The sequence below is a fragment of the Episyrphus balteatus genome, chromosome 2, assembly GCF_945859705.1.
Source record: "Episyrphus balteatus chromosome 2, idEpiBalt1.1, whole genome shotgun sequence".
NCBI classification, from domain to species: domain Eukaryota; kingdom Metazoa; phylum Arthropoda; class Insecta; order Diptera; family Syrphidae; genus Episyrphus; species Episyrphus balteatus.
Window position 1 is genome coordinate 3,899,356 of NC_079135.1, and position 16,565 is coordinate 3,915,920.

The following is a 16,565-nucleotide window of genomic DNA, read 5'->3' on the forward strand; positions in this document are numbered from 1 at the left end:
TACATTTTTATCTACGAAACGTAGATTTGCCCCTTTGGAAAGTGAGCTTTGAAAAATAAAATATGGACATTTTTATCAATATATTTTCATATATTTTAGTTGACATAGTATGGTTATTTCTATATTTATTACAGTTTAAACAAAAAGTGATCAAAACCAAACAACTGCGTTACTTTACTGCAAATTTCAGTTTTATTTGTAAAATCATATAATTAAGCTCGCTGATATTCCTATTTGAAACTTTAGGAACAACGTAAGTCTCCTATGAAGTTAAATCACAGAAAAATTAATTTCAATTAAATATTTTTAGTTTATTACCAAAAAACATCTTTAAAACATTAAATACCACTGCGTCACCAAGATAAACCACAATGTTACCGTGATTTGTAAACAATTCGATCTAAATTTGGATTTTAGACTTGTAAAAGTAAATAATGTTAATTTTACAACTTAATTTAGTTCTTCTACCAGTTTGTACTTTTTCTTAAAAAAAAATGAAATTAAAAAAAAGGGACATTTTTTTTGGAACGAAATAGTATTTTGGCCCATACGATAATGTTAAATCTACAAGAATCAAAACGTAACGCTTGAGATTTCTGCTGGAAAAAATTGAAGGCATTCTAAAGTCGATGAAAAAATGGTGTTTTTTGGAAAAATCTTAATTCCTTCCTAGAAACTCGTTTGTCTTTAGAACTTTTGAGAAAATAATAATAACTTTGATAAGATTAAATAAATTGAATTTTTGTGATTTGCAATACAAATATTTAACTATTCTTATTTCAATTCTGTTCCATCAAAAAGCATGCAGTTGTTTTTCGAAATCCAGGCTCATTTTCTATTATTAGGAATTTATTTATTTATTTGTTTAATCTTTTTTTTTCATTTTTTTTTAACAGTAGGCACAACACAATTCGATAATATGTGTTTTTTTTTAATTTATTTTTTTGAAAATGTTTTTTGTGAAAAGCGAAAGAGGTGTACATAGAGACTTTGATTTTTGCTTAAGACAGAAAAAAAAAATATGATAAGAAAAAAATACCAATCAACTATCTCAGTTTCATATACAATATTGTTTAATAAATTTTGTTGATAAAAAATCTAAATTTTGCATTATTAAAAAAATATATATAGAAAGGAAACATTGACAGCCATCTTTTGTGTTAGGAAACATCCACTTTAAAAATAATTGATCGAATTAAAAGAAAAAAAAAAATATTTTAGTTTCTATTTTGCTTAGAAAAATAGAAATAGAAGGATTTTAAGGACGAAACACAGGGAATTTTGTATCAAGTAAAATGAATGTGATATGAATCAGGGTTATACACACACAAATACAGTTGGTTGGTAATTTAGTACTTTTTTTTCATGCTTCAGTTTTGAAATGAATGAATCCAAAAAACAAAAACATATAGGGGAATATAAGAAATATAGGTACTTAAAAAAAACTATTGGTGTGATTTCTAAAAAAAAATGATTATTTTTAAACAAAACCGTGTGTATGAAAAAGACTTTGATTAAAAAAAAAAAACATGACACCGATATTTGCTAATTCATTGAAGGAAATACCTTGAAGCTCTTTTTCCAACGAAAAATCTAGATCCCAAAGTATGTAAAGTATGATGAATATTTTTTGGTTTTCTTTTTTTATATCTTAAGTGAAATATAATATTTTTTTTTTCAATAAAAATTACTAGGAATACCCAGTGAAATAGCCAATATTTTAAGAACAAAAAAAAAAACAATAAGTAAGAAGTATTTTTGTGTAAGAAATCAAGTTAGAATTAAAAAAAAAAAGATGTTAGTAAAATTTTAAAGACCTTAACCAACTCTAGCTTAATAAATTCACGGTTCTTAGGACAAGGTGAAACACGATGGTTTTCTCAAAATAAATCAGGATGAAAAAAAAAACGGATTTGAAACAATTTCGTGCTTCAACTTTCTGCTTTAGGATATCTATTCCAAAGAAAAGGAAATAAACAAGAAATTGTATTTACAAAAGGCATTTTCATTTAAAGAAATGTATTTATCATTTTTTCGCGAAAAGATACCCGAAGTGACTTGCAAATCAGTCTTTTTTATGTTTTGCAATGTTACACCATAGTATTGTTTTTTTATGTCATGAATTTCGGCATAAATTTTTTTAATTCTAACCATTTTTAAGGCGTAAAATGGTGGTGTTAAAAGCGGTAATTGTAACATTGAGTTAAAACAATACCAACGCACCATAAGAAGTGCTTCTTCATGAATAATACAGGATTGAAGATACAAATCAACTATGACTAATTCGTAATACGGTGCCAATGATGAAGTCGACCCAAGTTTGAACGAAATTTCTTTGAGAGGAAAGTATGAAAGTTTAAGCTAAGGACTAGCATTTTGTCAATGTTAAAGTTAATATCGGCCCTATGCTCATGATACTAGGGAAGAGTGGGGCTAAAAGTAACAGAGGTAAGAATTAACAGCTAAAAAAGACGATGTTCCTTTCAATATTAAGAAACGCGTAAAGGAGAAAAATGCTCAATTTTTCCATACCTTCCTGCACATTTTTTTCAGTTGAAGAAGAGATGACTTTTTACACTTGAATTGTGATTTTTCATTTATTTTATTATTATTTATTTTGCATAACAACAAATGCTGTTTGTTATCAACTAATGTGAACTAATTTTTTGAATAGGTCCCAGTGTTCAAACCTTGCTCGGTTCGGAGCATATTTATTCAACTTTCAGGGAAGAAAGATTTACTTTAACGTTCAACGTAACGATTTTTTTCGACTTACCCCACTTTTTTCTTACCTACATAAAAAAAATTGTTTACCTAATATAACCAACAACCCTGGATATGAATGCTTGTAAATAAATTGGTATTTATTTTGGAATTGCAAACACATTTTGAACCAACACTTGTATTTATAAAGCTTATAAAACAATTTATGAGTACATTTAATTTTAATTTAAGACTTTAGTCAAATCTTCTCCTTAATCTTGGATTTAATCCCTTTTTTTTCAAATTTGCCCCAAAATTTCATGACTGAGGTTTGTTTTTATTATTACTAATTAAATAAATATAAATTAAATAAATATAAACAAATAAAGGTATTTTTTTTTTCATATTTTTAGTTCTTGGTACAACCTACCCCGTTATGTGTTACACTACGCCCCGTAGTGGGGTAGGTTGAAACAACACAATTCTGAAGCTTTATTTTTCAACATTACCTTTAGGTTTTTAAAAAAAAATTTGATAGATCTTGCAGCTAAAATGTGTTCTTTTATTTAAAAAAGGTTGGGTCGACTTATTTTCAAATTTCTAGTAGTACCATTGGTTTTAGTAAAAATTGTTACATTTGGCCCCCCTCTCCCCTACGTTATCAGATAATAAAATTTTTTTCAAATGAAATCAGTTAAAAATTTGTAGGATGTTTACATTCGTCACGCTAGTTGGTAGGAGATAAACTTACTTTAGCAAAGAATCGGCTAAATTCAGACCAAAATAAAAAAGTCTCTTCTTCGTATCCGAAATTCTGAAGAAATCATTTGAAAATCGCCTTATTTAGGAGAACCCTTTAAAGGAACTTATTTGAAATTTTCTAGTTGCAAAATATTTTAAATATTTAAGGTTTTCTTTAGGGTACATCTGATGCTTTGTCGCTTGACAAGTGGCTAGCAGGGCTGCCACCTTACTCCTTAAGCAGTATATCTACTGCATTTTAGACCAAATGAAAATCTACTGCGCAGCAAAACGAATCTACTCCCCTATTAAAAATTTTAATAGTACCTAACCAAAGTTTGATTGTTGTCCATTTCAAAATTTTAAATACTGAAACACGTTCACTCACTCTATTCCCTAAAAAATTCAAATGCAGCCCTATCGTGAGTTTTACGTGAACAAAATTCCAAACGAAAAATTGAATTTCACTTGTTACTTGTGAGTTACGGGCGAAAATCTGTTCATGTTCGGGAAACTAGCCGTATTTTTAAATCTTTTCAGGTAATTTGAGAAGTTACCGACATCTTTTTGCTCAGTTTAATTTTGGCTACTGGTGAAAAGTGCAACTCGCAATATTTGTTAAGATTTCCGAAGATAAAGCTGTTTTGTATTTCTTACTGTTGAGCTAATTTTTTAATTTGTGTTGAAGTAAAATATATTTCTGTGATTTGAATGTTGTTTGTATATTTAAAAATCTACTGCAGTATATTGCAATCTTCTGCGCTTTTTCTTAAAATATACTGCGCTCAATTATCTTTGGGGTGGCAGCACTGGTGGCTAGTTGCATAACCAAATTTTTTTAAGTATATATAGTCAATGTTCAACATACTAAGTAATATTGGCGTTATAGTTTCTTTCCTCAAAACTTCATAGGTTAACGGAAAGTTTCTATTTCCTGGAACACAACAGTAATTATTGCTTTTTGAACTTTTCTTCCAATTTATCAAAAATGATTAAAAGCTTTGAAGAATTGCTGAGTTTTAAAAATTGAACCAATTTATTAAAAAGTGATTTGGTTGATTTGAGGACAATTCATCAAAAATAATCCTTCGAATGACACATTTCTGAATTTCTGAATGGCAACGCGTTGAAAGATCTGCTGCTCTGAGAATAATTATTCAAAGAACACTGTCATTCGAAAAATGCGTTGCCGTAGAAGAAGATCATACAGGAAATCAGACGCTTATTTTCTTTTAAAGCAGTTGCCTTACACCGAAAAAAAAATTGATAATAACAGCTATCAAATTAACATTTTTCAGTGACAAATGTCGTCCAACAATTAAAATATCAATTTTGATATTTTATCATATCATTTTTACATTTTTTAATTTCAGATGGGATAGTGAAAATTTTACTTTGAAAACTAAAATATCAATGTTGACTAGATTTTACGTTTTAATTTATTATAATGAAACCTATTTCTTTCCTTTTTATTTTTATTATTTTTATTATTTTAAGAATTTTCTTTCTTTTTTCAAAACATTACTGAAAGGGAATATTCTTAACAAAATAATGGTGATATTATTTTTTCTATTATAGGTGATATAATTGTTTTGTTATTTTCTCCCAAACTATGTGAGGTAAAATCTTAGTGCCGATCAAATCTTCTCAGTAAATCATACATTTTACTTCGAAAAAACACAAAGCGATTTTAAATTAGTACACATTAAGAATTTTGTATTTAATATTTTTCAATAATTTGGAATGAGAAATTGATATGAAAAAATGATAATAAAATATCAAAAAAATTTCCAAAATGTGACATTTAAATATCATCCTGATAATAAAAATGTTGTTTTAATATTTTAAATATCATAAAACACATTTTATAGGGCATTTTTGGCTGATATTTAAAAAATGTTAAATTGATATTGGTTTTTTTTCGGTGTACCATGCAAGAGACTTCTACCATTTTTTATTTAAATTCGAAATAATAAATATCTGTTAAATGGCACATACATCGTTATTACGGGTCATAAAGTCATATAAGAGTATGGCTTTTTATTCTAGAAACATTAGCCCATTATAAATGTGTGGTAGTTCAGAGGATCTTAATTTTTGTTTGAAAACATTGATCCATTTATTCACACTTATTTCATTCTAGTTTGGGGACTTATTTTTCACCTATCTGGGAGATATTTCACTTTTTTTGTTTATTTTTCCCTTTTTTCTAGAGGTTACCAAAACTGAGACTGTAAGTATTTTGTACTTATATTATTAAAAATACTCAAAAAAAAAAATCATAAACCCTAGGTTTGGAAAAAAAAAAAATTGTTAACAAAATATACAAAGACACAAGAAACTTCTTGCAATTAAACAAAAAATTATGAATTCTGTGTATTTTTGTGTTGTTACTTAAATCTATTGAAATATAAAAACCATTATTTTTATGATTTGAAATAAGATGAATGTGTGCGTGGTGATAGTAGTAAAATGTTTTTTAATGAAATTTATGCTCTTTCTCGAATTTTATATAAAATTTTGTTTTGAATGATTTTTTTTTTTTTACTTATAAATGAATTTTATGTTCGCATGATTATTTCAATATTTGTTTTCGATTTGATTTTTCATTATTGTTTTTTATTTTTTTTTTTTGTGCACTGAACCTTGCTGTCGGAGATTTAATAAGAGCAAAAACAGGAGGGAAAACACGATTTGCTCTCACAGATCCGAATAGTATACTTACACAACATTCCCGAAATTGTTTCGCATCAATGGGGGATGTAAAATTTAAACCCCATGTATCATTTGTCATTGGGTCTTTCCAGTAAACAAAACATTCTGATGCTTGTCCAATTCGTGTGCCTATTATATAAATATGATGATAATGATTAAAAACAAGGACATGCAATTATATAAAATTCATTCCAAAAATGATCCTTTGGTTGTGATAGTTTTTTTTTTTTATATATAGAAAGCTCACCTGGTTGGACAAGTCGTACGTCAAGGATTTTATCAACCTGACTGTTGTAGGCTGTTATGTGAAATACGCATTCAGGTGAATCTTGTATGCAGGTAATGTTGACAGGAACCAAATCTTCGGATACTTGTTGCCATTTAACGGTACCAGCACCGCTTGAAGATACATGGAACACCTCAGCCCACAACCTGAACGAACTTATTCGTGTTACCATCATAAACCAAATGTAATTTTTTTTTTTTTTTTTTTATTTGAATGATCGCGAATAAAAATTAAGTTTTTTTTTTTGTGTTTTTTTGTGAATATGCCCATGGTTTGAATTAAATTTTTATGTAGCGTAGAATTTTGTAGTGGTTGGGGGGATTGTATCATCAAAAAAGATAAAAGAAAATATTTTTGTTCTTCTTAATTTAAAATTTCCAAATTTGGTTTAGAGCATTTTTAAAAATATTTTCCTAAATTAAAGAAAATATTTTATGCAATTTTATAGTTTTTTTTTTTAGTTAAAAACCAATTTTAAATTTAAGTTTAAATAATAATAAATAATAAAAATGTGTTTAGTGTTTATTTTGTCGAAGGTTTTATAGATTATTATGTTGGAGGAGATTTTTGTGTTTATTATTTTTGTTTATTAATTTTAATTTAAAATATTAAAAAATTAAAATAATCATATTTCTGTTAATTTAAAATTTAAAAAAAAAAAATGTTTAAAATTAATAAATTGACTGTCGAGTATTTAAAAATATATTTATTTTTTTTTTATAAATTTCACCTCAGGAGATGGCCGTCCCGCCGACGAGAAGTCTGCCATGGGGAGTCCTCATATCGGTATGCTTTGCGCATTAGCGGCGCACAGGAACAGCTCAGTTTATTACCCATGGCGCAGCTAGCACAACCAGCCTGACCTCCTGTTTTTTTATTTTTTTGTATAAACAAAAGAAATTATATAAAATATTAATTTAAATAAAAAAAAAATGTTTATTTAATACCTGAGGCACCCCGGTGTCACCACATTCCGCTCACGTCTGCTTGCGAGAGTGCTTGACCTCTGTTTAAGGACTGCGAACGTTGATTATGTCGATGTCCGTGATATCTGCTTCCCCTCTGTAAAAAAAAAATAAAATTGAAAAATTAGTTTAGTTTGATTTATTTGATTTATCAATCAATAAGCCTTAAGGGTAACTTAATAACCTAGAAGGACAGAAAAAAAAAATCATTGTCAGTATTTGCTTAAACCCTATATAACAAGACACCCCAGAGCAATGTGTCATTGCAGTTAGATTAATTTAATATGCAAATGAGTGTGCATCTTTCATTTTGGCATCACATCTTAATCACATCATCATCTTTGAGAAACGGTAGCTGATGCTGGCTGGTGCAAACTATGTAAATAATCTTCCTCATCCTTGAATATAAGCTAATTAAGATGCTTCCAACCTACCTTTCCGCCCCCGCACAAACACATCATCACATTTCACATATATAAATTATGTTCATTCGCTGCTATTCATAATTTCTTCTTATAAATCTGAGCATGGAGCAAAATATATATAGTTTATCTCTGCTCTACCACAGATATGTTATAGGTAGGTGGGTATATAGAGAAGGTTTTTGATATAATAAGGCTAAAGGCTCAGGAGCTAAAAAGCCATTATGCTTGACGAAACTGAAGTCATGCACATGCACAAGGAGGATGTGCGACTTCAAAATGTCGCCGATATTTACACATTTGCTTTTTTTTGTTGTTGTTGTTTTGCTTCCTTAACCCTTTATCGCGTCGTCGTAGGTAAGTCTTTCTCTCTACTTTATACCTTACCTTTATTATATTTAATAGGTATGTCTTGTGTGATGTTATATATAGATACTTATAGGTAAAGGTAAGGTACCTATATAAATTTAATGTGTGTTTTGTAGAAATATGTGTGTTTAGGGATTGAAAAAGAAACTTTAGAGGACAACGTAAAGGTATAAGAACCAACCAACCACTTGCAAATTGCTGCGATTTGCTGCTCTACCTTTGCCATAACCACATTTACCAACTGTCAACATGGGAATGAGCATTGGAAGAATTAGTGTGACCAGACTTTATTTAAATAAATTAAAATTGAATACAATATAAGAACCCAAAAGATAACTTGAACAAGGCAAATGAATATACAATGCCTCTTAACGTCTTAACAGCAAGTTAGAAAAAATAGTTGTGTTTTGTTTAACCAAAGTGTGAATTATTAAAATGAAAAAATAAAATTACTGATTAAGAAACCAGTTGATTTTAGTAAAATTTTAAAAACTTAGGTTTTTTTTAAACTACAATAACACTGATAGGCAAAAAACAAACAAAAAAGTCGGGAGCAAGAACTTTGTAAGGTGATTTTAATTGACTTTAGTGTGCTGAATTCAAAACTGTTTACAGATTTATTCTATCACGTCTAGTTTTTGAGCTACACTCATCACTATTTTCGCTATAAACTACAAAAAACTAATTTTCAAATAAGTTCTTTTTGATGTTTAGTCAAAAATATACATATTTTTCCATAATATATTGCTTTTTTTTAAGTCGAAATCAGAAGACGCAAACTGGAATTTGGTTCATTACTTTGGAAAAAAACAAGCAAAATTTTGGGGTATTTATCATAAATTTCTTTTTTTAATATCTTCCAAAAAAAAAAAAAAATTGAAAAAAAAATATGTACCTTAAGGACGTTTTAATATGTCGTTTCGAGATTGCATAAGTAGTTTTGCAAACAAAAATAACTTAACGGTGATGTAATTTGAAGTCGAATGTACCTACCCAAAAAACGCGTTTTTGAACTGTTAATTCTTGACTGAAAAGGTAAAGTATCTTATGTCAATTTTGATGATTTTTCAGGAGAGCAAAAAAAACACTTCAAAGCTGCCTCTCACAAATGCTGTCAATTGTAGATTTGATTGTATAAAACATTTAGATGTCAAATTTTATGATCTTTTTTATTAAATTTATTTCAAAAAGATATTTTTAATATTTTTCCCGTTATAAGGAAAAATATGACTTAAGATATAAAAAATATGACTTAAGATAGTTTAGCTTTTCTATAAATTGTATTTTATATTAATTTCCAAAATCTTAAGTTGACATAAGATGATTTGCCTTTTCACACTCTTTCGGAATTTTTTAAAATATTTTATCTTATGTCAACTTAAGGATGACTTTTATTTCTGCTTGTGCGCGTGAAAATATCTTAAGTCATCATAAGATAACTTAAGATTTCACAATAATAAAAAAAAAGTCTTAACCCAATATAATCTTAAGTCTACTTAAGGTTTTGAATATGTGTCTTTTGAACATAAGATGAAATTGTTTTTGTGCATAAAAAAACAAAGGGCTGAGATAGAAAGATGGCAATAAGACAGAACTGTAGGCCTTTAGAATGGCACTGAGGTTCAACAAAAAACCGCAAAACATCTTAAGTCGACTTAAGATACTTTACCTTTTCAGTCGAGAATTATTATTCAAGTGTTTCGAAAACGTGACGTGCCAGTGAAATTTTGTATTTGGATTCGGATTCGGCACACAAAATCCATTAGAAATGTAGGGTTTGCTTCTTGCTCTACTTACGTTGCCGACGTACACTCGTCGGATCAGATTTTAAAATATTTTAAACATTTTCAAACTATACCTACCATTTTTTTCAGGATGCTGTTTAAAAAAAAAAAGTTGGATAATGAATTTTATTGAAATTCGAACTGATATAAATTAATAATGACTTTTCTCAACTATTAACCAATGTTTTAGTGAAAGAATTGTAAAAAAAAAATAAAAGCTTCAATAATCTAGTTTTTAAAATTATTATTATTAAAAATATATTTATAGCCACTTTTATCCAGTAGAAGAATTGTTTTTTTTTTTTCGGTCTACCGAATAAATAACATTTTAATAAATTTTACATTAAATTAACAGATTTAAAAATTACACAGGTCGACAAAAATAAAAATATTTTTTGTGCTTGGGTTTAATTTGCACTTTTTGGGTTCATGGTAAACCAAAATAATAGATAATCACCCTTTCCCCTCCTAAGATTTGCTTTTGTAGTGTTAGGATCAAAAATACAATTTTCATACCCTGTGAGCCTAATTCGAGTCTTATGAGCTAGTAAAAAAAAACTGTACAGGTATAAAATTTAGATAATTTAAAGTTCTACATTTTTGCCAAAGCACTTTTTTCGACTTAAATTATAAGAAAAAAGTTATGATGAATACAAGGTATTTTTGCTCCGAAAAACCCTGTTTTGTTGCGTTCAAACTGTAATATTTTTTTTATCTAACTCCAACTTTGGAAACTTTTATACTTTTTTGAAAACTGCAATACCGGGACAAGTTTTAAAAATAATAAACCAGAGTCACACAATACAAATTTTTTTTGGTCTTGTTGCTCTGAAATAGAAGTAAGAAATTGAGTTTTTATGAAACTCGGAACTGTTAATTAATTTGCAAAAAAATGGCGTATGAAATAAAAAATATTTTTATTAATTAATTGTTTCTTATTGTTAGGCAATGTTTTAGTAAAAGAGTTCTAAAAAACAAAAATCAATTTTGGGCAGAGGAAGCAAAATACTGTTGCAAAGTAGGGATTTTTCGAAATTTCACAAGAACTGTAAGTATTTGGGATGAACAAGTTACCAAATTCTGAGAGATCTTAAGTTAGCCTATCAGTCCATTTCGTTTAATCCATTACTTTTTTAGACACCCTGTATATGCAACAAAGTAATAAATAAAAAAAAATATGCAAAAAATTTAATTTAATTTTTCAATAAACAAAGAATTTCAATATGAACTAGTTTGGCTACAGTTATTTCTGTAAGCAGTTATTTTTGTATAATAAAAATACCATCAGAGTGAATTAATTTTGCCATAATTATTGAACATAGAAGATATCAAATAATGCCTCAAGCTCCTATTTAACAAAAATTTGAAAAAATACGAAAATTTCGATTTAATTTTTCTTTTTCCTTCTTTCCTTTTTTTTTTTATTTTTCTGAATATGAATATGAAAACAGCATTAAAATGAAGAAAACAAAACAAAAATCATCCAAAACGGGTAAGACGTTCTCGAGTTTTTGCCAAAATTACGCACGACAATTTTTGTAAAAGACAGATTTACTTGAAAACTGGAAATTGCTCTGCTGACTTCAAAAGCAAATTTAAAAAAAAAAAAATATATATTTTCCAGATGAGTATCAATATATCTATCATAATTTCATAGTCACAACCCAAGCACAAATTTCGTGTTGACTTAGAAATTAAATAGCATGAATTTAATATTTTTTTAATTTTAACCCCTCCCGGCTATAATTTTTAATGTTTCTATACAAAATGTCGTTAAATTGCAAATAGATTTAAAGTATTTTACCTAAAAATCTGAAAAACTGTAAAAGTTGATACAAAAAATTGAAACTGAAAAACAACTTCAATACTATAGGAACTAGTTTTTAATATTGTTAGGTCAGTAAAAAAAAATGTTCAGTATTATTAAGGGGCCAGCTATAGCTATGATTAAAATGCATCATTGAAATTTTTCATTTGCAATTTTAAGCTAGGAAAGCGAACAAAAATGGTTATAAGGGGTATCAGCATGAAGATAATGGGATATAGATTTATTTTTACTCAAAAAGAATAATTCATTTTGATTGATAAATTTATTAATTAATATTTTTTAAAATAATAAATTTCACTGACAGGGCTTTTCAATGATGTAGATTTTTCAATGATAGCTATAACTGACTTGTCAAAAAGCAATCCACTGATTTTTTTCAATGATGAATTTGAATGATAGCTTTAACTGGCCCCTAAAACAACAAAATTGGCGGTTATTTTTTAAATCGGTGAACATTGTTAAGAAAAATTTAAAATATTTTTTGTTGTATGTATTTAAAAATTATTGAAGCCAGGTACAGATATTTTCTTAGGTTCTGCCGAATATGATATGAAAAATGGTACAGATAGGAATTATACCTCCTAATTTGGATAACTATAATCAAGTTCAGAATGATGAAAGAAAGTATATCAGACTTACTTCGCGCTAATGGAGTCACAGGCACAGTCCTAGTGATGGGAATGAAATGATTCTATATTTCTAAAACATTCGTTTATTCGATATTTCCCAGTTGTTCAGTACTACAGTGCGTTCAAAAAGTTTTTTTTTAGATCAATTTGTTCATGAACAATAACAACTAAACATTTCACAGAAATTACATATCATCATAGGACAACTCATCATGAACAGCGCAGCAAAGAAAAATTCACATTGAAGATTTTATCAAACCACTAATATGTAGAAGAGCGTTCAAATAGATTGAACCTCGTGATGACTTTTCTTATGATGGGTTGCAAATGATGAGTTGTCGTATGATAAGTTGGGCTGACCTGAATTTTTACTTCCCAGATTTTTTTTATTTGATTAGCTTTATTTTTATGTATAAAACTTCAAATTTCACTTCGTGCAAAGATTTTGAGGAAAAAGCTTTCTTTTTTTCCTCAAAGTCTTTGCTTCCAATTTTTTTAAAGCAAATTTTAAATCGATTCTGTATAAAATTTATGCTTCCAGTGTTGCCACCCATCTCTTAAATTTTTGAAATATTAGTATATGTTTTAGCTCCCAAGAACTAAAGTCTATCTTTTTGAGGTCAGGAGCATTCTCAAAAATAACTAACCAGAAAATAACAAAAAATAAGAAAAGCTTTAAAAACGAGCGACTTTTAACCCACTTTTTCTTACTTGCAAGTTCGCAACTCTCTTTATTCCAATTTAAAAAGACGTTATAAATTATGAGAGTTGCACCTAAAGGTATCTTGAGATTAGTATTAAAGGTTGAATTTCTCTCTTTTCTCATATAAATAATTTAAAACATCATATTGACCTTAAATTCCTCAAGCTGTTGGCCACATCATCATAATTGCTAGGGCGGCAGTAGTAGTTGCAAAAAAATATATACATATAAACACACCTGACATTTTTCGTTCATGTTCGACTCGACTCAACTCAACTCTCAACTCAGCGCGCGCGTTATCCCGTATGACACATGACGTATGTAGTTTGTGTTTGTTCTGAAGAGTGTAATAATTATAATTCCTTGACACAGGATGTTGTGCGGTATCCGACAACGTCTTCAAGATTAAACAAAAAAATAAAAATAAAAAAAAAAAAATCTTTCGAGTTTTGGTTTCCGTTTTTAAAGGGAAAAGAGGGTTAGAGAAGAAAAAAGCCTTATATTTTTTTTCTTCTTTTTAAAAACAAAAGGCTCAACGTACATTATTTACATATTTATAGAACGAGAGAAAGAGAGAGTGGAGACTTCTATAAATGTATAAAGTATAAGGACATTTTTGAAAGGGTTGGCTGTTTGTCGGAGGGGCCAGAGGCGATCATAATTGCAACGGTGACTTTCTTCCTTTTTGCCATTCATTCATTCAACCTCGTCATCATCACGTCTGACATCCCGACAATCCATTACATACACAACACAAACATTTCTCAATATATCCATATACATACAAACACACATACCTACAAATAATAAGTGGGAAGGAGAAGGGGGGGTGAAGGGGAGTTGGATGTTGTGGGCAGAATGGGGGTGGTATGGGGTTATAGACAGGACTCTGCACACATCCACTTAGGCAAATTAAAGGATATAATGAGCTCAGAACATTGTGCATCCCTTCAATGTCAATGTAGGCAGGCAGGAAGGCTCTTGTATGGGAAGGCTGGCAAGAAAATTGGACGAGGAGGGTGAGTGAGAGGGGGTGTTTTTTTTTTGTTGCGTGCGCTGTTGTGTACTATGGCACAGAGGTTGTCATAAGGGTGTACACACAATTCTCGGCATCACATTATCATCATGAACATCAGCATCGTCATCGTCATCTTGAACGTTCAGTGTGTGTATGCTCCTATATATACCTATAGACGCTTTATAGGAAGGTATACAGAGAGTCTGCTATATGTCCCTTGAATGAATTGAAATCGGAATGATGTGTAATGCTGTATACAAGACAACTCGGCACATCTTTCTAGATGCTTATAGATACTTGCAACATAAACTCACGTTTATACGACTCTCGCTGGCGAAATACTTTAAATGCCAATTTATTGCGTTGCCTTTCAACACAATCCACTTTAGCTTCAAGCTGATGGAAGCTCTGAAATACCTATCTCTCTCTCTGGATGGATATTTCTTATCTATACTCTGTGATGGGGATGATGCTCTGTGTTACTCCTCCGAAGAATAAATGACACACAGTAGGGTTTTTTGATGTTAGGGTGTGTGGGTGGCAGTGGATGGATGTATTGTATATGTAGAGGATTGGCTTAAGAGACTTATTGTCGTCCGATTTTAATGTGCGTTAGAGTTTTATTACTTACACTTGAGCATATCTAACCATTAAACTTATAAGTAATCAGATGGTAATGGAAAAATAAAGATGAACAAAAAAATAAACATAATACCGCAGAGCTGAATGAAATGTATTTCTTTCGAATTAACTTGGCGTACACGAATTTAGAAAAAAAAAATAAGTATCTTGGTAGATGGTCGATTATGAATGAAAAGTTATATTTAGTTATGATGACGTTATTTTGTTTTTTTTTGTCAAAGAAGGATTATTTTTTAATTTAAACACAAAAAATTATTTATTTTTTTACTTGACTATTGTAAGCGCAAGCAATCATTTTTTATAAATCGACTTTTTAGCAAATTTTTTTACATATTCTTGTAGGAAATTGAACGCTCTTCAAAAAAGGCCTTAAACACTTTTTTCGTTTATCTAACCGTTAAAAATATATTTGGGGTCCAAAAATTATGAAAATCTTTAAAAATTCGTTTTTTGTTCTTAATTTTGTAACAAATTGATAAATTATAATAAAATCAAACGCGAAAGACATATATATTCTTGTAGGAAACAGATTGCTCTACAAAAAAGACTTTTCTATTAGTCTAACCATTTGAAAGATATTTGAGGTCAAAGTTAAAAAAAAATATATAAAACCATTTTTTACTTTTCAAAATTTTTTAATTCACTGAAAATTCATTATTAACAAGTTAGCAAGATGTATTCTTATAGAGGCTTAAACGTTCTACAAATAAGTCCATGGCATCAAATTGATAGCTTTAACCGTTTAGAAGATATTCGTATTTCAATTTTCTCAATTTTTGGACCCCAAATATCTATTAAACATTTAGATAAACGAAAAAAGTGTAGAAGGCTTTTTTTAAGAGCGTTCCATTTCCTACAACAATATGTAAAGAAATTTGCTAGAAAGTTCATTAATAAAAAAATGATTTTTTTTAGCTTGAAGCTTGATGTAAAAAGGAAAAATTGCGAAGCTTAGGACCTTCCCATTAATATAAAATAATAATTATTATCATGTTTTTAACTATTTTTTGGCGTATTTTCAAAAAAAAAATAATAATGTGATTATATCTATTATGTTTGAGCAAGCTCAAAGGTAATCAACTTGATGGAACTAATCAAATTAGGAGAAGATTATATTTGTTTTTAAAAGAAAAAAACTGATTGAAAACAAACAAAAATCAGCGTTCATGTTTCTATCGATATGTTGATGTAAACATTATCATATTTGTATGAATTAATCAGATATAATCAGAGGACAAACAAGGCGGAAATAGAGCATAATTCATAATTCTTTTAAATCAAAAGAAAAGAACAACAAAATTGGCTGGATAAGGTAGTAAATGGAGCCTATCGAATAGAACTATCAACAACTTTCAGAAGAAATATAGATAAAAGTTTATAATGTAGGTTGTAGGTATAATGCAAATGCAGCATACTTATACAGGGTGTCTCAAAAGTCAAAAGGCTGAGAATTATAGGGTTGTATGTCAACTCACCTAAGTTTTGAGAAAATCGATCTCAAAATTTTTTAAGGCTGGTTTTTGGATAAAATAGTTTCATAGCAGTAAAGTATTGATGCAATATTATAAAGGACCCTAAACAAATCATAAAACCATGAAAAAAACATTAATTTCATCACAAAAAAGGATTCTATGAGCATTTTTGAAAAATGACATAGAACCTTTTTATGAAAAAGTTTGTAATAAAATTTGAACCTTATAGTTATAAAGAGTTTACATGTAATAAATGGATTTTTTATGAAAAAAAGTGACTTCATCGTG

General features: G+C 28.9%; 2 protein-coding genes across 2 annotated transcripts in view; both read right to left on the minus strand.

Moving 5' to 3' along the window:
- Nucleotides 1–7,284, minus strand: part of LOC129908972 (protein still life, isoform SIF type 1) — a 419,398-nt gene extending 412,114 nt beyond the window's left edge. Inside the window, exons 1-3 of the mRNA XM_055985825.1 lie at nt 7,176–7,284; nt 6,407–6,600; nt 6,170–6,288 (exon numbers count right to left, since the gene is read on the minus strand). Coding sequence (XP_055841800.1) covers nt 6,170–6,288; nt 6,407–6,600; nt 7,176–7,282 — 420 coding nt within the window. The 5' untranslated portion in view covers nt 7,283–7,284. The remainder of the gene's footprint in view (nt 1–6,169; nt 6,289–6,406; nt 6,601–7,175) is intronic.
- A 107-nt stretch (nt 7,285–7,391) lies between these two features.
- LOC129908976 (uncharacterized) overlaps nt 7,392–16,565 on the minus strand; it is a 50,683-nt gene continuing 41,509 nt past the window's right edge. The window contains exon 2 of the mRNA XM_055985836.1: nt 7,392–7,507. Within this exon, the coding sequence (XP_055841811.1) occupies nt 7,409–7,507 (99 nt within the window). The 3' untranslated portion in view covers nt 7,392–7,408. The remainder of the gene's footprint in view (nt 7,508–16,565) is intronic.